The 20,603-nt window shown below is 38.9% G+C and overlaps 2 protein-coding genes across 2 annotated transcripts in view; one reads left to right on the top strand and one right to left on the bottom strand.

Moving 5' to 3' along the window:
• NSMCE2 (NSE2 SUMO ligase component of SMC5/6 complex) overlaps positions 1–20,603 on the bottom strand; it is a 250,892-nt gene that overhangs the window by 140,439 nt on the left and 89,850 nt on the right. Inside the window, 1 exon segment of the mRNA XM_020964974.2 lies at positions 16,727–16,883. Coding sequence (XP_020820633.1) covers positions 16,727–16,883 — 157 coding nt within the window.
• LOC110193299 (proline-rich protein 3-like) lies at positions 127–815 on the top strand. Its single transcript, XM_078153729.1, is given in 1 exon segment — positions 127–815. A coding segment is annotated over 1 exon segment (555 nt). The 3' UTR covers positions 682–815.

The following is a 20,603-nucleotide window of genomic DNA, read 5'->3' as shown; positions in this document are numbered from 1 at the left end:
TAGTGATTTGGAGCATTTTTTTTCCATAAAGCTGTATGTAGCCTGGGTTTCTTCCATTGAGAATTGTTCATATTCTTAGACAACTGGGAATGTTGGACTCTGTTCGCTGCTATTACGCTGGCTGTGATGTGCAAGAGGGGGAAGCAGTAGCCACCGGACCCCGAGGAGAGTGGGGATGAGGAGAGTGGAAGCCCCGCTGGTCCACCCAGCCTCCTGGACCCTCCTCCCACAGCCAATGGGAAGTTTGGTGGCCCTGATCCAGGCTTCCACAGAGGCCCTCAGGGCTTAAGGGGACCAGTGATTCCACCACTCCTGAGCCTTCCACTTCCTTTCTGGGGAGGTTGCCCAATGAGAGGGGGCCCAGGCCCCAGGTCTCGACCATACTTACATAGCCGATGGGCCTACGAGGATCCTGAACCTAGGTGGGGAACAGGCTATGGGGACCATGCCAGGAATGGTCCTCCCATTGGATGGAGAAACCCTGGAGGGGGCAGTAGTCACCATCCATCTAAGAACATCCCCTGGCCTAAGAATGCCCCTCAATTCAAGGATGGCATCCAGGAAGGTGATAGAACAGATAAATCCAACCACCCTGTCTGCAGACATTTCTCAAAGCGCCACTGTCGCTATGAGGATCTTTGTGCCTTCTACCACCCAGGGGTGAATGGACCTCCGTTGTAAAACTGTGCCTTCCACCAGTCAGGCTCCAGTGGACCTTTTCTCTCCTGGAAGCCCATTGCCCTGTTGTTCTCTGTTGGCTTCTCTGAGGTGTTTCTGCCCAGCACCTCTGGCCAAGGAAGGAGCCTGAGCCTGACCCTCTCCCTCCCCTGTCTGGGGCTCTGGGAGGATGGGGGGGGAGGGGGAGGAAGGAGTGTCAGAGGAAGTTTTTTAAAAAATAGTTTTATTGATACTTTTGGTTTTTACACCACTGTCACTTCCCAGTACCACCCTCCCCCAACCCTGTCATGTAACAAAGAAAATCACTTACACAAACTATCAAATGGACCGCATCTCACAGTGTCTGCAGCATTCCACATCAGTAGCGGTCTGGGAGGTTTTGCAATCATTGCTCTGCATCATCTACCTTTTTCTCTGTTGGGGGTGAGGGATGTTGTAATTTCAACGCTGTATCCCTTTATTCTTCTTTCCCAGTAAGTGACTTTCCCCTGATAAGTTGTAATGGAAACCCAATTGGTACTGTTCACCCACAATTTGCCCCCTTCAAGTATTACCTGGAGTTCTTGTGAGCCCTGGCTAGTTTTGAAAAAGAACATCATCTTGATTCCATTTTTGTCTCTTAGTGGTCCCCTCCAACCCCTTGCTCACCTTCAGCAATAGGAGAGCTGAGAAATGCCCTTTAGCGACATACCCTGTGGTTCACCAGATTTCCCCCTCTCCCCAAGTCATTCTGAGCGTGAAATAGTGAGTGGCCCCTTAGCTTACTCCCAAATTTTGCCTCCTTCTCTCCCCTTTCCCTACCTCCTGTCAGTTGGATTCTGTGAATCTCCACCCAGTATAGATCTCTGGGCAACAAAATTCCCCTTTCTCGCTGGGTGGAGCTTAGATGATACTACTGCCTTCTGCCCTTTTCCTTACCTTTACCCCCCGTGTAGGTTTTCTGTGAAAACAGATAAGTTTTGTGACTAGGTCCTGGAGAAAGATCAGGGAATGTGGGAAAAGGGAGGGACTGGAGCCATGACTGGTTGAAGAGTCTTTGTTTTAGCTTTTTTTTTTTTTAAGTAATAAACTCAGAGGAAACATTTTATTTAATCCTGGTATTCCTGTAGTTTTTGTGTATGAGGATCATAGTGTATTCTAGAATAGGCTAAAATACAAACTCCTCTGTCCAGCAACTTAAACCTCTGTACTCTGGCTCCAGCCTATTTTTTTTTTCAGGCATATTTCCCATACTTTTTATGCACTCTTAGATTTCATCCCCAACTGGCTTATTTACTGGACATTACATTACATTTCCTGCTTCTGTACTTTATCCCCATGCCTGGAATGCTCATCCTCCTCACCTTTACCTCTTGGAATCCCTAACTCTTAAAGGCTCAGCTCACGTGAAACATCCTACATGAGTCTTTTCCTGATCTCCCCAGTTGTTGGACTCTATCCTGATTCCTTTGTATATACTTATCTATATTCATGTTGTTTGTATCTTTCCTTTTCCCCTGTAGTAGAATGTCAGCTCAAGGGCAGAGACTTGTTTTTGTCCCAGTGTGTCCCTGTTGCTGAGTACAGTGCCTTGCACGTAGCAGGCACTTAATAAATTCTTGATTTGAGTTATATTGAAAAAAAAAAGAAATAGAGGAATGTTAATAGAATATTACGTCATCAGAAGAAATAATAAGAAACAGAATGAAGAAGTATATAGAGGGGTCAAGAATTGTTGGGTTCAAGACCTGCTCATCTGACATGTGACCATGTGGAAGTCATTTAACCAACTATCTAAGACTATAAGTTATAGATGAGTTTGTGATCTAGACTGGTAGAGGTACTAAGAGTTTCCTGTACTAATGAAATCTAAGGTCCAAACTAAAATAACAAAAAATTGAATACAAGGAATTTAGAGAAATTTGGAAAGATTAGTGTGAATTGATGCAAACTAAAATAAAGAGAATCAGGAAAACACACTAAATGATTCTCATTATAATGTGATGGAAAATAACCAAGAGAGACTTCAGAATTCTGAAATCTCTATGATCAATCAAGATATCTGAGTATTGACAGTGAAGCATGACTCCCAGCTCTTGTCACAGAGGTAGTGGATTATAGGTGCAGAATAAGGAATACACTGCCTCTATGTAAAGATGGTGGGGACCCACTGAGATATGATGGTGATGTAAAAGAAAGAACACTGATAAAACATTTTTTTTAAATAAAAATTAAATTGTAAAAAATAGCCTCGGAACAGCTAAGTAGCACAGTGGACAGAACACCAGCCCTGAAGTCAGGAGGAACTGAGTTCAAATCCAGCCTCAGACCAGACACTTGACATTTAAACTAGTTGTGTGACCCTGGGCAAGTCACTAAAAGAAAAGGTGAAAAAAATAGTCTCTGGGTGCTGTCCCTTTGATAAATCAAATCAAAAATTCATTCCACTTCAAATTTATGTTAAGTAAAAATAATCTATACATAGAATTAAAGAAGTGAAGCAGGAAGGACTTTACAGGTCATCTGATTAAACTTTTTTTTTTAAATTTTTACAGATTCAAAAAATGAGGCACAGAAAGGTAAAATTACTTGGTAACCTCTTCCTTGTGGTATTTCAAGTACTGATAAAAAGCATCACTAGTATTGTCCTCACCTATACAATACGTTTTTTGAATGCAACAAATACGTAAATGTATAGTTTTGAGAGAGCCTTCCACAGTATATTACATGCATGTAATATCATTTTATATGTAGCATTATCATTATATGTAGATAATAACATTCATTTCTCCATGGCTTCTCTTTTTTCCAGTGCTTAGCACAGTGCCTGGTACACACTGGATGCTTAATAAATGTTTATCGATTGACTGATTTCATTTTTTTCTTCCAGCAGAAATGAATACCAAAAAAAGGAATTAATACAAGAAGTTTAAGCCATAACTATAAACACCATTCACAGTTTTCTGAAGCTGTTACTATGATTTCTAACGCAGATTTATGTTTCTACAAGTAAGGCTCTGTCCTGTGCCCTGTTCTCTTCTCTGTACATATTCTTCCCCTTGGTAATTACATATCTTTCTTGGGTTCAATTATCATCTTTATGCACATAACTCTCAAATCTGTATATCCCACCTTAATTTTTCTATGGAATGCCAACCACATATTAGCAACTAACTGCCTGCTATATATTAACCCCTGGCTATAGGCATCTCCACCTCAACACTGCCAAAACAGAGCTCATTATATTTCCCCAAAACCTGTATCTTCTCCAAATATCTTTATTTTTCTTGATGGTACCATCAGCCTTCCAGGCAGACAGATTTTCAATCTCAAAGTTATCCTTAGCTCTTCTTTCTTCCTCATTATTCCACATCCAATCAGTTGCCAAGTTTTTATCAATTCTACTCCCACAACTTCTCTCCTATTTATCTTAATTTCTCCACTCACAGTTTCTGCCCCAATTCACTTACTCTCACTTGGACTATTACAATACCTTCCACATAGCTGCCAAACTGATATTCTTTTTTGTGTGTGTGAGGCAATCGAGGTCAAATTACTTGCTTCACCTTGGCTGTGACTAGGTCACACAGCTAGTGAATGTCATATGGCTAACGCCAGATTTAAACTCAAGTCCTCCTGACTCCAGAGCCAGCGCTCTATCTAATGTACCACTTAGCTGCCCTGAAACTTACATTCTTACAATACAGATCTGGTCATATGGTCGTGTCACACATGCCTCACTCCTTCTTCAGAAATCTTCTGGGACTCACTGTAGTATCTATGACAAAATTAAAAATTCTCAGGTATGTCAGTTAAAGACCTCCACACTATGGCCGCTACCCAACTTTTCAAACATTTCACATTAAGATCAAAGATCTAGATCTGGACTAGGGCTCAGAGACCGTCTAGTACATCCCTCTACTTTAAAATACAAAGAAAATGAGGCCCAGGGAAGTTAAACGATTTGACCAAGGTCACCCACCTTCATGTGTTCATTCTTTGATGTCTCCCAGGTAGCCTGTGAGTAGTCCCTAATCCGTGACATTCCAAATTCCATTTCTGCCTTTCCACAAGCGGCCCCTTATATTTGCAGTGCACTCCCAAATTGTCTTCAAAACACAACGTAGATGATCCTCTCACAAAGTCTTTTCTGAGTCTTCCGGCTAATACTTTCTTCCTCTTAAAATTACTTATTTTGTATTTACTTGCTTGGGTACATATTAAATGTAATTAAATAGCCTTCATAAAACACCTTGTATTCTACAATAATATTTATTCCCCCCAAAAAAATGTACGTACACTATTTGAAATAAGGGTGTCTTTAGCAGAGGTTTAATAAATTTAATAAACATTTGTTGAATTGAATTGAAATAAACCTACTATCTTGGTCATCAATGAATCATCACAGCTACTAGAAAAAGTAATTATATGAGAGACTAAAAACTGTAAAGTAGGTCTTCAGGAAGAGTCTGGAAAGACTACTGCTCTTACTTCTACTTACATGATACTAAATGAAGCGGGAGAAAATCATGAAACCATGCAGCCTGGGCCCCCTAAGTGATTCACTTTTCCACTCAGTATAGTGCCTTTTCAAAAAATACACATCCATTTTCAAATCTCTCATGAAAACATTTCATTGAAAAAAACAGGCTCACAACTAAAACTCTCCCCTTCTCATCTCACATAAAATGTCACGTCACCAAGATGCCTTCCAATACCATCTCCTCCTTCACCTATCTCACATAATGAAGTAGCCCTCTGCCTTCCCAAGGCAAACCCCTCTAAATGCACAAGTGATCCCATTCCATCAGCATCTTCTCCAGCTGACTGCTCCTCTCTACTACTTCTGTTCTTTGACTTATCTTTAATCTATCTCTGTCTGTACTGCTTACTGCTTCTGTGCTGCTTACAAATATGTCCATGTTTCCTCCATAATCAAAACACCCTCACTTAATCTGCCCATTCCACTAGTTATCCTCCTATAGCTCTCCATTTTTTTGGGGCTAAACTCCTTGAGAAGGCCACCTTCAATTATTACCTACTACACTTCCTTTCTGTACACTTGAGTCTCAACTCTCTACAGTCTGGCTTCCTATCTCATCATTCAACTGAAACTACTCTCTCCAAAGTATCTTAATTAATCAAATCTAATGGCCATATTTCAATCCTCAACCATCTTGACTTCTCAGCAGCCTCTGATACTATCACTTCTCCTCTTTCAGATTTCTTGACACTATCTCCCCTGCCTCTCCTCCCATTTGACTGACTGCTTCTTCTCTGTTTCCTTTAAGGGATCATTATTCATGTCACACCGATTAACAGGAGCCCTTCTTCTCTTCTCCATCCATGCTATTTCATTCACTTGGTGATCTCCTAGGACAAAAATCATCGCTATACCAATGATTCTCAAATCTAGTTGAACAACTCTAGCCTCTGTCCTGATCTCAAGTCTCACAATTCCAACTTTCTATTGGCTAACTCAAACTAGATGTCCCATAAACATCTGAAACTCAACATGGTGAAAACAACTCATATTTATCTCAAAATCTTTCCCTAATCCTAACTTCCCAATTACTGTCAAGGACTCTGCCATTCTCCCAGTCCCCCAGGCTTACAATCTCCTAAGTGTCACCCTCAACTCTTCACTTTCTCACCTCCCATATGCAATCTGTTGCTAAGGCCTTTATAACACCTCTCTAATACACCTCCTTCTCTCTTCTGACACTGTCACCATCCTTGTGCAGGCCCTCATTACCTCAAGCCTGGAATATTATAATAGCCTTATGGTTGGTCACACTGCATTAAGTCTCTCCCCACTGCTGCCAATCCTTCACTTAGCTAAACCTTGATCTTCTTAAAGGTTAAGTCTGACCATGACACCCCCAACCTCAATTCAATAAACTGCAATGGCTCCCTCTTACCTCCAGGATAAAATATAAAATCCTCTCTTGGCATTTAAAAATCTTTATGACCTCCACTCCCACCCATGAGGTAAGGTTCTCATGGAAGATTTAAAAGAAGATGAATATTTTTGAAAAAGGCACTGTGGTGAATGGGATAGTGAACTGATTAGGAAAGTGTAAAAGGACTGCCACTCCACAACGAAACCCTTCAAAACCTCCCTTTCCCCCAATCCAATCTTCTTACACTGTATTCTTCTCCACATATACCGAGATTCAATGAAATTGGCCTCCTTGCTATTCTACAAACCCAACAATCCATTTACAGACTCTGGGCATTCTCACTGGCTATCTCCTATGTCTGGAATTCTTTCTTTCGTCACCTCTACCTCTTAGCTTCTCTGGCTTCCTTCAAGTCTCAGCTAAAGTCCCACCTTCTGCAAAAAGTCTTTCCCAGTCCTTCTTAATCTTAATGCCTTTCCTCTGAGATTGCCCCAATTTATCCTATATATAGCTTGTTTGTACATAGTTGCTTTTACGTTGTCTCCCTGATTAGACTGTGAGCCCTTTGACAGTAAACACTATTTTTTGTATCACCAGAACTTAGCCAGAACCTGGCACACAGTAGGCTCTTAACAAATGTTTGATCCTCCAGGGGCTAAGCATGGGAATGCAAAACAAAACAAAAATATAACAGTCTATATCTTCGAAATCCTACCTATGTGACAGTGGGAAAGTCAGTTAAAACTGGGCCTTAGTTTCCTCATTTATAAACTTAGCAAGTTGGAACTGGATGATCTCTAAGGTCCCCTTCCAGTTCTAAATCTATAATCCTATGATCTTCCTCCCAGCACAGCCATTAATTAGATGTGGAAAACTGATTAAGTCACTTAAAATCTATGGACTAGCCCCATCAGAGTAGTGACTTGTTTTTGCCTCCTTATTTTTATTAATATATTCTGTTTTGATATCATCTCCATCCCCAAAAACGAATTAATGTATGTGATTAGTCCAAGATAACTTAACTGCATGATGTGACAATTTTAGAATTACCTAGATGTTCCTTCTAATATAACTTGATATTGTAACAAAAAACATACTCAAGCAAAACAAATCCAAACAGTGGCTATGTCCAAAAATGTCTATTTCTTTATCTTGTGTCTATCATCTCTAGGTCAGGAGGCATGTAATGTACTCCATTATCGATCACTTGGAGACATGGGCTGGTCAATATTTTGATCAGAATTCTTAAGTCTTCCAAAGTTGTTTTTCTTTACAATATTGCTGTCCTTTTATAAAACATTCTCTCAATTCTGTTCACTTCATTCTGCATCCATCCATACTGCCCAGGATTCTCTTAAATTATCTTTTATCATTTCTTATAATGCAGTAAAATTCCACAACATTTCTATACCACAATTTGTTCAATGATTCCCCAATTGTCTAAGATGTAATCGAAGGCACTTCTTTATATCCTAATTCTTTTCTTTATTTTCTCTTTTTATTTCCCCCTTCAGGATCAGGAATATAATTTTGCTTGTGACTATTCCTACCTTGTTAATATCTTCACTCAACACCCTCCATGCCCCCAACTCAAAACAATTGAAAATAAATGCTCTAAAACTATAATGAATATAAATTGTATATATGCATATATAATGAATATAAATTATATATACATATATATATAAAATGAACATAAATGTTTAAAAAGAGATACCTCGCCTCACTTCTTTGAAGAAGGGGCAGAGACCATGAGTGAATACCAGATATAATATCTTCTCGCATAATGGTTAGCTTTATAGAACTGTTTTGTAATTCATATTTGAAAAAAATTCATTATTTCAAGGGACAGCTCTATGGTAGAGGATGGAAAAAGAATAGAGTGAAAAATATAAGTGGCTTACAAATAAAAGATACCAATAAAATTTATTTTTTAAAAGGGGAAAAGGTTTTACAGAGAACTCAGACCCAACTCTGAATCTTTACCATCTCAATTCAATATCTAATCAGTTGCCAATTCTCCTTAATTCCACTTACATTCATTATCACCATTATTACTCAATAATGTACTAGAAATGCTAGCTACAGCAATAAGACAAGAAAAAGAAACTGAAGGAATAAGAACAGGCAACAAGGAAACAAAACTATCACTTTTTGCCGATGATATAATAGTATACTTAGAGGATCCTACAGAATCAACTAAAAAAGTAACTAAAAAAATTAATAAGTTTAGCAAAGTTGCAGGATACAAAATAAATCCACACAAATCATTAGCATTTCTATATATTATCAACAAAATCCAGCAGGAAGAGATAGAAAAATTCCACTTAAAATAACTGCAAACAATATAAAATACTTAACAGTCTACCTGTCAAGACAAACTCAGAAACTATAAAAACACAATTATAAAACACTTTTAACACAAAGACAGATCTAAACAATTACTCATGTGTAGGCCAAGCTAATATTATAAAAATGACAACCCTACCTAAAATAATTTACTTATTCTGTGTCACATCAATGAAATTTTTAAAAAAATATTATCTTAACAGAGCTAGTAAAAATAATAACAAAATACATTTGGAAGAGCAAAGGTCAAGAATATCAAGGGAATCAATAGGAAAATATGTGAAGGAAAGTGGCTTCAAACTATATTACAAAGTGGTAGCCACGAAAACAATCCAGTACTAGCTAAAAAATAAGTGGTGGTTTATTGGAATAGATCAGGAACACGACATATAATAGGAAATAACCATGGTAATATAATGTTTGATAAACTCAAAGACCCAAGTTTTTGGTGTAAGAGTTCACTATCAGATAAAAATTGCTAGGAAAACTAGAAAACAGTTTGGGAGAAACTAGGCATAGAACAACAATTCACACCATATACCAACATAAGCTCAAAATGGATACATGACTTAGACATAAAAGTGACATCATAAGCAAATTAGAAGAGTATGGAAAATTCTACCTGGATAAGGGAAGAGTTTATGACTAAATAAGTGATAGAGAGGATCACAGGGGGCAAAATGGATAACTTTGATTACAGGAAATTAAAAAGATTTTGCACAAACATAATCAATACAGCCAAGATTGGAAGGAAAGCAAAAAACAGGTAGGGGGTGGGATGGGGAGGGGGGGTTTACATCAAGTTTCTCTGAGAAATGACTCATTTCTCAAATATATAGGGAACTGAACCAAATTTATAAAAATAAGAGCTATTCGCCAAGTTTATAAATGGTGAAAGGATAAGAACAGGCAGTTTTCAGAAGAAGAAATCAAAGCCACCAACAGTAATGTGAAAAAAGGCTCTAAATCACTAATAATTAAGAGACATGCAAATTAAAACAACTCTGAGGTACCACCTCACACCTATCAGATTGGCTAACTTGACAGAAAAGGAAAATGACAAAAGCTAAAGAGGATGTGAAAAAATAGGGACAATAATGTACTACTAGTGAAGCTCTGAACTGGTCCAGCCATTCTGGAGAACAATTTGGAACTATGGCCAAAGGGCTATAAAACTGTGTGCATATCCAACAATATTACTAGTAGGTCTAGATCCCAAAGAGATCAAGGAAAAGGGAAAAGGGCCTATATGTACAAAAATATTTATAGCAGCTCTTTTTGTGGTAGCAAAGAATTGAAAATTGAAGGAATGTCAATCAATTGGGGAATGGCTAAACAAGTTGTAGCATATAATTGTGATGGAAAACTACTGTGCTGTCAGAAATGACAAGGGGGATGGTTTTAGAAAAACATGGGAAGATATGTGAACTGATACAAAGTCAAGTAAGTAGAGCCAGAACACTGGACACAGTCACAACAATACTGTAACAATGATCAACCGTGAAAGCCTTAGCTACTGTAATCCCGACAACGATCCAGGACAGTTTCAAAGAACTCATTAGGAAAAGTGCTAGCCATCTTCAGAACAGAGAGGAAAGGTGATGAATTCTGAGTACATAAAGAAGCATATTTTTTTCACTTTCTTTATTTTTCTTTTTTTTTTCCACTTCATTTTTCTTGCCTTTTTTCTTTTGGCAACTGAAATATATGAAACTATGTTTTGCATGACTTCATATGTATAATGGGTATTATACTGCTTGCCTTCTCAATAAGTGGGGAAAGGGTTGAGAGACGGTGAGAATTTAGAATATAAAATTTTTTTAAAAATGCAATAAAGAAAGAAAAAAATTTCTACTTCTACGACATTCATGCCCTTTTCTCCTTTCATACCATAAGCATCCTAATTCAGACTATTCTCCCTTCTCACCTTGATTACTGCAATAGCCTCCTGTGATCACCCTACAGTCTCTTCCCTCTACAATCAAATGCCTACAAAGCTGCCCAAGTGAAATTCCTAAAGTTCAAGTCTGACCATGTCACTCCCTCACTCAGAAAGCCTCAGTGGCTCCCTAATGTCTTTAGGAGCAAATACAAACTCCTCCTTGTACTCTTCCAGTTTTTTTACTTGACTTAACTGTCCCCAAAATAGGTTCATTCCAGTTTCCAAATTTTTCCTCATACTGCTGTTATCACATGAAAGCCTGTCTGCCTATCCCAACCTTTGAGCATCTTAATCTAGATGATCTCTTCAAGAATCAAGAATCAAATTTCACCTCTTCCATTAATCCTTTCCCAGCAATTCCAGCCCATAATTACTCATCAATTCTCTGAACTTGTTGGCAATATTAATTTTTGGCATTTAGGATGAGATTATCTTTTCATACCTTACTGAGGGCTCTTTGAAGACATGGAATATTCCAATTAATCAGCACTAAATAAGTGTCTACTATATTAAATTTAACCACTATGTTAAATTTAGACTTCTTTTATAATCTCTCATAATGTTCCTTACATTGCTACGTACGTAACAAGATAATAATAATAATAGTTAAAATAGAGCCTACTATGAGCTTTAGAAATATTATATTATTTGATCCACACAACTCTTGTGAGATAGGTGCTATTGCTATCCCCATTTTACAAAACAGGAAATGAAAGCAGACAGAGGTTAAGTGACTTGCCCAGAGTCATACAATTAGTAAGTGTCATAGACTGGATTTGAACTCAGATCTTTCTGACTCCAGGGCCAACACTCTAACCATAGCTAGGGGTGACATAGCTGACCTCAGTTTATTACTGAGGAGGAGCTCAATAAGGACAAATTAACCAGAAAGGCAGCGTGGTAAAGTAGATACAGAAACAATTCCCCAAGCTAGGAAGATGTAGGTTCAGGACTAGCTCCTAATACATACTGACCCTGAGCAAGTCACTGGTTAACCTCTCAGTGCTCTAGGCAACTGCGTCAAACGATCAATTGCAGAGAAAGTGGCAGACGACATTGCTGCAAAGAATCCCCTTGTTTGGTAGTTCCCTTCACCAGTGAGATCACTGGTACAGTTCCAATCTCTACTCATATGATGATTAGTACGCTCCTGGAATAAGAGTAAGAGCTCAAAAGGTATTTTTTTCCACACTGAACTGAAATGAGAATAAAAATAAATTCAGTAAGATAGCTGAAAATTTGAGAAAATGGTATATACAAACATCAAAACCTTCTTTGTGGTCTTTGAGTAAATTTTTACAAGCAAAGTAGAATTAAACATGATTGAGTCCTCCACTTCCAGTCCTTAAAGTTGTCATGGAGAAGATTAAACATATTCTGCCCGACCCTAGAGAACAGAACTTGAACTAACAGGTAGGATGTAGGGAGATGCAGATTCAGCCTGACGTAAAAAAAAAAAAAACTTCCCCAAAATGAGAGCTGTCCAAACACATAATGGGCTGCTCTGGGATATGGTTTGCTCCTTTTACTTTGAGGACTCCAAGCACAGACTTGCTGGGAATGTTATAAAAGGAATTCCTATGAGGAAACCAGTTGGCCTCAATGGCCTCTGAGCAACCTTCCACAGCTCTGAGATTTTGTGATTCCACACATGGCTCCTTCAAATATTTGAGGAAAATGATCACGTTTTCCTAAGGCTTTTCTTCTCCCAGCTAAACAGTCTGAATTCCTTCAATTGATCTTTGTGTTACAAAATTCTGAATAGCTGTATTTTGAATACCCTGGTCATCTTCCTCTGGACAACACAGCAAGATCCTTCCTAAGAGGTATGCAGAACTAGATATGTGAATATTACACATTTGGTCTGACCAGGACAGAGTGCAACAGAAATATCACTTCCAAGAATATGGTCAAAATCCTTTTTTTAATGCAGGCAAGATCCCATCAGTTTTATTGGGGGCCATTTAAAACTACTGCTAATTTCCAATGCTTGATATCTATTTGGTATAATTTAAAGTAATTCATTTTTATTCTATTTTGGAAATGGGGATGTACTGGTAATCATCTCTATAAACTATGTCCTTCTACACCCTTCTATATCCAAAGTGGGTCCTCATTCTTCTTTTCTCTAGGCTACAGAAGGTCAGAGAATCATACAGGACTGGAGCTGTAAGGGACTTTGTTTAAAATCTAGCCCAATTCCTTCATTTCATAAACAAGGATAAGGTTAAGAAACACGATGTGATTTACTCAGAGTAACACTGCTAATTTGTGGCAGAGCCAAGATTAAAGAGTCCAGGTCCTTCTCACTTGAATCCTGACACTGAAGCATATTGACAGGACTAATGTGATACAGTAGAAAATGTACTGAATTTGGAATTCAAGGACTTTCAGTTACAATCTTACTTCTTCCACTCACTAGCTGAATGATCTTGGGCAAATCCCTTCTAATCCATGGGCCTCACTTTTCTCATTTCTGTAAAATGAGAAGATTATGATGGATGACATCTTAGATCTCTAATGGCTCTATAACTATAATCCTAAGGGTTCTGAAACAATGTCCTTTCCATTATATTATGCTAATTTTAAAGCTTTAATCTTTTCTCCATAGATCTTATTTCCCAAACTTTTATACATTTAGCTTGCTTTCTGCCAGATCATATACTCAGTAAATCAATTATTCAACTTTATCTAAATAAATTTGTCAAATATCATTTATCAAAATAAGTTACTTGGTAATTTAATAATATAATTTAACAACACAACAGGTACATAACTGTATATGTTATTTTGTAATATATGTTTTGTCTCCCTCGACAGGAAGTAAGATCTTTAAGGGCAGGTGTTGTTTAATTTATAACTTTTATTCCCAGTGCCTAACACAGTGCTTTACACATAGTAGATGTTTTACCTAATGAATACTTGGTGACTGATACGTGTCAACCTTTTATAAAAGTTTCATGGAAAACATCAATAGGTGGAATACTGATCACTTCAGAAAGAAAGTGCTCATTAAGAGGAAGGTACATCTTCAATGGAATATAGAAATGGAAGAATTTTTCCCACTAATGGATATCAGCAATCAATTTAAATTATAAATAAAGGACTAGACTTCATAAAAGATGATTAATATCAACGTAGTCTACGCCAAAGAAAGCTATATAAAAATGGAAACTTTTAAAAATAATTTTAAATTTTAAATATATTCTAGATAGGACTCTAAAAGAACATTATTGTTCTTACTTCTCTGTCATTTCGACATTCCCATTACCTGCAGAACTGGAAAATGCTTCTCTTTGTACACAATTTTAAAAATCACTAGTTTTCCCTTTTTAAAAGGGAAGAGGAAGGAAAAGAAGAGAAAAGGAAGCAGAGAGGGTGAGGAAGAAAAAAAGGGTAAGGGGGAGAAAACATGATGGGAGAGCATGAAATGAAAGGGAAGGAAGAAGAAGAGGAAGAGAAGATGAAGCCCTTGGCATAAAACTTGCCTACACGTTCCATACAGTTTATTAATGAGAAAACTTCCATTAAAAAGAAAAGTAAGCAGTGAAGGGAATGGGAAGAAATTCCAATTTCCAGATAATCTGACCTTCAGTTTATATTATATAACAACTGAAAATCACTAAGCACAACCAAATGCCCTGGCCCTTGAGGTAAAACACATTATCTTTATAAACAGGAAAAAGGCAAATTCCCTAGCACATTTAAGAACCACAACTGAATTACAATAACATTGACCATCTGGGTATAACAGATTATAGAATACTGTAACAATGAACTAAATTCAAGAATATACAGCTGAAAAATGCTTATCATATAAATCTAAAGTTAAAGCAAAGGTTTCTTGCAAATTGCAAAACATCTGAAATTGTGAAACTTAAACTTTGTTAAATAGACAAGAGCTTCCCTAATCCTTTTTTAAGATCTCAGCATCAGTTTGATGAAAATGCTTATATGTAAAAGTCTATTTCAAAATATGAAACTATATCACACAGTACAAATAAAGACATGAAGCCAATCTTCGCCTAACATTATGCAACAGCACTCTTTTTCATAGCACAAACATGAAATAGATGGTAGGAACATAAGACTATAAAAAGGACTTGCTTCACCTATAACTCCTAAAGAGATGAATGTGCATGCCATTACTAAGGAGAGAGTGAAGCTTCAATAAGGAGGACAGGAAGAGAATTTATGATTTCACTGGTTTATGGAACTCCACAGACTCTACAAAAGCAAACCAGCACCCTCTCTGTAACTTAATCTTGGAGCATTACTTCTTGCCTAGCCTACTACAAAAGTCTTCTAACTAGTCTCCTTTTCTCAAGTGTCTGCACACTCCTGATTTCTTCCCACTTCCTTGATTCTCCCAACTACACCATCATGCCTCAGCTGCCTCACTGCGCCTCTGGACTCCTCTCCCTTTGTAAAGCCTTCATTTGACCAGGTTGGGGGGTTGGGGGAAGAAGGAGAGCACTCCAAATCAGTTCTGCTTCATTCTCTAAACTTAGCAACCCCCAGATACCTCCTCCCCACCAACTTCAGTTCCCCACTTATGTGCTGTCTCCCCCATTACAATGTAAGCGCCTTGAGGGCAGGGACGGGTTTTCTTTTTGCCTGTACCTGTATCATCACTGAGCACAGTGTCCAACACATAGTAATCTGGGTTTAATACAGCGCCTGGCACAAAATAAACATTCAATAAATGCTTGTTGACTGCCTGGCTCCAATTCATTCTCCATCTTGATGCCAAGGTGATTTTTTTCTGCAGTACCTCCCTATAACCTTCCAGAACAAATACAAACTGCTCTGCTTGGCATTTAGTAACTTGGCCCCATCCTACTCTTCCAGCCTTCCTTCATGAACCCCAAGATCCAGCTACATTGGTCCACGTGCCATTCCTTGAATATGACACTTCCTCTCTCAATTCCAGGACTTTTCACTAGCTGTTATCCACGCTTGGATACTTCTCATCTCCATCTCTTAGCTCCTCTGACATTTTTCAAGACTCAGCTCAAACCCCACCTAGTGCAGGATACCATTCTAGGTTCCGTCTCCCCACTCACCACATACACACACACACACACACACACACACACACAAGTTCCTTCTGAGATAACCTTCCACTTACTCTGAATATAGCTCTCTCAGTATAGCTATTTGTATATTTTCTTATCCACCTGAATATAAGTTCTTTGAGGGCAGAGACTGTTTTTCACCTTTCTTTGTATCTCCAGTGCTCAGCACAATGCCAAACGGGTGGGGATCTGTGGCCTTGAGGCCACATGTGGCCCTCTAGGTCCTCAAGTGCAGCCTTTTGACTGAGTCCAAACTTCACATGTGTTCACAGAACAAATTCTCTCAATAAAAGGTTGTTCTGTGAAGTTTGGATTCAGTCAAAGGGCCGTACTTCAGGACCTAGAGGGCCACATGTGGCCTCAAAGCCACAAGTTCCTCACCCTGGCCTAGAAGATAGTAAGTACTGTTAGCTATTAATAAATGTTCATTGACAGACACTGTAAAAATGCAAATATAAAAGAGAGAGAGTGCTATTTTCATGAATGGAAAAAAAAAGCAAGCTGAGAAATTTTCTGAAATCTTCTTAACATTCTTAAGAAGTCATTGGCTTTTTAGATATCAACCAACTGATCTCAAACAAAAGGAAAAAGAGACCCAAAAATACAGCAGAACTAGTTCAAAAGGCAGCAGTAAATTGAGTAAGTGGTCTCATAAAATCAGAGATCTGCAAAAATTCTGTCAACTGAGAATTCCGATAAAATAATATATTCCCTTGATTATAAATCTGAATATAAGTATCTATCAGTGTCCAGTTTTGTACTGGGAAATTCATAAAACAGCTTTTCAAAATACTTACATTGCTTCTTCACATCTCTCAGCTGTTTGCGAAACTGCACAAGTCTATCATCTTTTTTCAAGTCTTCTTCTGTGTTGCTACTTTTCAAAGCCACTAATTTCTCTTCAACTAATGCTTTTAGATTTGGTGTTAGATTGAGGTAATTTTTATCTTTTACCTGAAAAAAAAAAGAATAAGACACATTTTGATAGCTAACTAGTACTAAAAGACTTTATGGAAACTGAGTCCATCTGCCCAAAATTTAAAAAAAACAACTGCTCCAGTCTTGAGGCTTTTTGAGTTCACTGTTTTCTTACAGTTTCCATAAATATCTACCTGGTCAATCAGTCAATAAATATTTGAGAGACTACTACGAGCCAGATACTGTGCCAAGCTCATTAGGGATACGAAGAAAGGTAAAAGATAGTTTTAAAAGACCATTCCTGCTCTTGAGGAACTCATAGTCTAATATGAGAGACAACATGGAAATTGCTATGCACAAACAAGCTATGCATACACAATAATGGAAATAATCACCACAGGAAAAGCATTAGAAATAATGTAGAAGGTAGGACTTCTAGTTAGGAGTTGAAGGAAGCCAGAAAGCAGAGATGAAGAGAGAATTCTAGGCATGGAGGACAGACAGTGAAAGTGCTTTGAAGTTGGGAGATAGTATCTTGTACAAACTGCAGGGAGGCCTGTGTCACTGAATTGCAGCATATGTGGAGATTTGGGAAGGGAAAGTGTAAGAAGATTGGAAAGAAGGGGAAGGGCAGGTTATGAAAGGACTTGAATACCAAATGAAGATTTTATATTTGATCTTGGAGGTGATGGGAAGTCACTGGAATTTATGGGGGGGGTTAGGGTAGGGTGTGTGAGATGGTCTGACCATGCTTTAGGACAACGACTTTGACAGCTGAGTGGGGGATATTCTGGAGTGGGGAAAGGTTTGTTACAGCAGGCTACTGCAATAGTCTAGACTTGAAGTGATTAGGAACTACATTAGAGTGTTAAGAGAAGAAAATGGAATATACTCCATAGATTCTGCAAAAGTGAAATTAATAAGGCTTGGCAACAGATTGGCTATGGGGGGGGATGAAGAGGGGATGAAAAATGGTGAGGAGGAGAGGATGATACCTATGTTGCAAGACTAGGGGACTAGGAGGATAGAGATACCCTTAACAGTAATATGGATGTTTAGAAGTGGGGGAAGGCTTGGGTGGGGGGGAGAAATATAATGAGTTGTTTTGGATATATTGTGTTTAAGATATCTATAGAACATTCAGCTGGAGATATTTAAATGGCAACTGGAGATGCAAGGCTGAAAGTGAGGAAAAAGGCTAGGGCTGAATTAGTCAATAAGAGAATGATCAGCATAAAGATGAGAACTGAATCCGTGGCAGCTGATGAGATCACCAAGTAAAATAGTATAGAGGGAGAAGAGAAGAAAAGTGCAGGATGGAGCCCTGTGGGACACCCATGATTTGTGGGTATGACTTGGATAAAGATCCAATGAAGGAGACTTAAGGAGAACTAGTAAAAGAGTGGTGTCATTAAAACTTGGAGAAAAAAAGTATCACAGAGGAAAAGCGTGATCAACATATCAAAGTCTCCAGAAATCAAGAACGATGAGGATTGAGAAATGGCCATTAGATTTTACAATTAAGAGATCACTGGCAACTTTGGAGAGCGGAGTTTTGGCTGAATGATGAAGCGGGAAACCAGACTGTAGAGAGTTAACAACAGAGCGAGAGGAAAGGAAGCTGAGGTCCCTACTGCAGATGGCCTCCTGAAAGATTTTAGCCACAAAAGGCTACAGACACAAGGATGATAGCTGATGGGAATGGATGGTGATGAATATTTTTTTGAGGCTGGGAGAGACATAAGCAAGTTCATAGGCAGTTGTAAAGTAGCCAGCAGATGAGGAGAGATTGCAGATAAACGAAAGAGTAGGGATGATAGAAGGAACAATCTGTTGAAGAAGGCAAAATGGAATGGGATCTCTTGAGGACCTAGAGGGCCACAAGTGGCCTTGAAGCCACAAGGGTTTATCTTTGTAACGTCATTATGCAAGGCAGTGGATGAAGGCATAAACAGAGGCAAAAGGCAACTGGGATATGTGAGTTGAGGAGGAGGGAAGCAGAGGAAGCTCTTGGTGAATGGCCTCAATTTTTTCATGAGGCAAGATTCTCAGCTGAGAAGGTAACAAAAAGAGCTATAGAAAGTTTAAGGAGGGGTAAAAAGATTTGGAAAGGCTACTGTGATGCGTGGGATAGTGAGTCAGTTAGGGGAGTGGAAAAGGACTGTCTTGCCACAGAGAAGGGCCTGGTTGAGATAACACACATTGGCAATGGATCCAGTCAGCAAGGCTTTGTGACTTTCTCCAGCTTCATTCAGCAGCACATGAGTAGAAGCAAAGGCAGCAGATGGTAGAAATTATCCCAGGCTGAGGCTTGGCAGGTTTAAGACTGGAAACAGAATAAGGAAACAAGGGAGTCAAAGGAAGAAGACAGCTGAGCTGGTTCACTAAGGTGTGAAGGTTAGGAAGGAAAAAGAGTATAGCCAGTGTAGGGGAGATGGCCTGGGAAAACACTAAGAGTCAAAAGACTGGTAATCAATGTGAGGGTGAAGAATAGGGTTTGGGGTTGCAAGGCATAGAGCAAGGTGGCATGACAACAAATAAAGAAATTTCAGAGCTCATAAACACTGAAGTGAGCATTTATGGGGATGTTAAGATGAAGAGTATGACCCTTTTCACAGGTCACTAAGGTTCCTTTGGTATGTCAAGGTAAACAAGAAAGGTAAAGAAGCAGAAGGTAAGGGCATTTGATGGAGAATCAATATGTATGTTGAAGTCCCTTAATATGAGGGCAAGAGTTATTGTGAGCCATGGACTGAACTTGAGAAAAGAAGGGGAATGTTCCAGAAGGTAGCAGATGACAGCTACCAGAATTTTGAGTAGATGGTAGATATGGATTGAATGAACCTCAGAGGAAGAGAAGTTACTGACTGATAGAGGGAGAAAGAGCCTGGAAGTGGCAATAAGGAGCAAGAAGTATTCCAAATCACCCCCTTGGGGCCAAGTTGGGAGGAAGGAGTGAAAGTATGACCAGTGCTGGAAAGGGTGGCCAAGGAGGCTATGTCATGGGGGGGGGAGGGTGTTCAGGTTTCAGTGAGAGTCAAAAGGTAAAAACAGTAGGAAAGATAAGCATTTAAGATGAAAGCAACTTTATTACCTACTGAAAGCATATTCCAGAGATCACATTGGATGGGGTGGATAGCTTTAGAGTGTATCATCTTAAGGGGATATTGGAACAGCAAGTGGGTAGTGAAGGTAACAAGAGGTTTGTGAAATGATAGCCAGGGGTTTAGGATAAATAGGATGGAGAGGGTATGACTAGATGGGAGTTTATTAATCATTGCTAAATGAGTTCAGGAAGGTTATTAACATCATTAGGGAGGGACAGCTAGGCAGCACACAGATAGAGCACAGGTCTTGGAGTCAGGAGGACCTGAGTTCAAATCCAGCCTCAGACACTTGACACTTACTAGCTGTGTGATGCTGGGCAAGTCACTTAACCCCACTGCCCAGCAAAAAATAAAAACATAACAAAAAAAACCAAAACAAAAAAAAACATCAATAGGGGCTCAGTGATGAGAAGTAATGAAAGTATTTCTCTCCTGTGCCTGACGGCAGGTCAGGTGTCTCCCTGGCTTCTACAGGCAGGAACGGGCCCTTGCAAGGGGGAAGAGGCCAACCTAGGGGACCAGCACTCAATAGAATGATGTCTCTCTGATCTCAGGCAGGCAGGAAGGGTCTCCTACAAACGGGAAGACTAAAGCCCAGGAGATCACGCACAATAGAATGGTATCTCTCTGATCCCTTGCTATTAGAAAG

Source organism: Phascolarctos cinereus, unplaced genomic scaffold (assembly GCF_003287225.1).
Source record: "Phascolarctos cinereus isolate Bilbo 61053 unplaced genomic scaffold, phaCin_HiC Scaffold_4;HRSCAF=312, whole genome shotgun sequence".
Taxonomy (NCBI): Eukaryota; Metazoa; Chordata; class Mammalia; order Diprotodontia; family Phascolarctidae; genus Phascolarctos; species Phascolarctos cinereus.
This window is presented reverse-complemented; position numbering and strand designations above follow the sequence as displayed.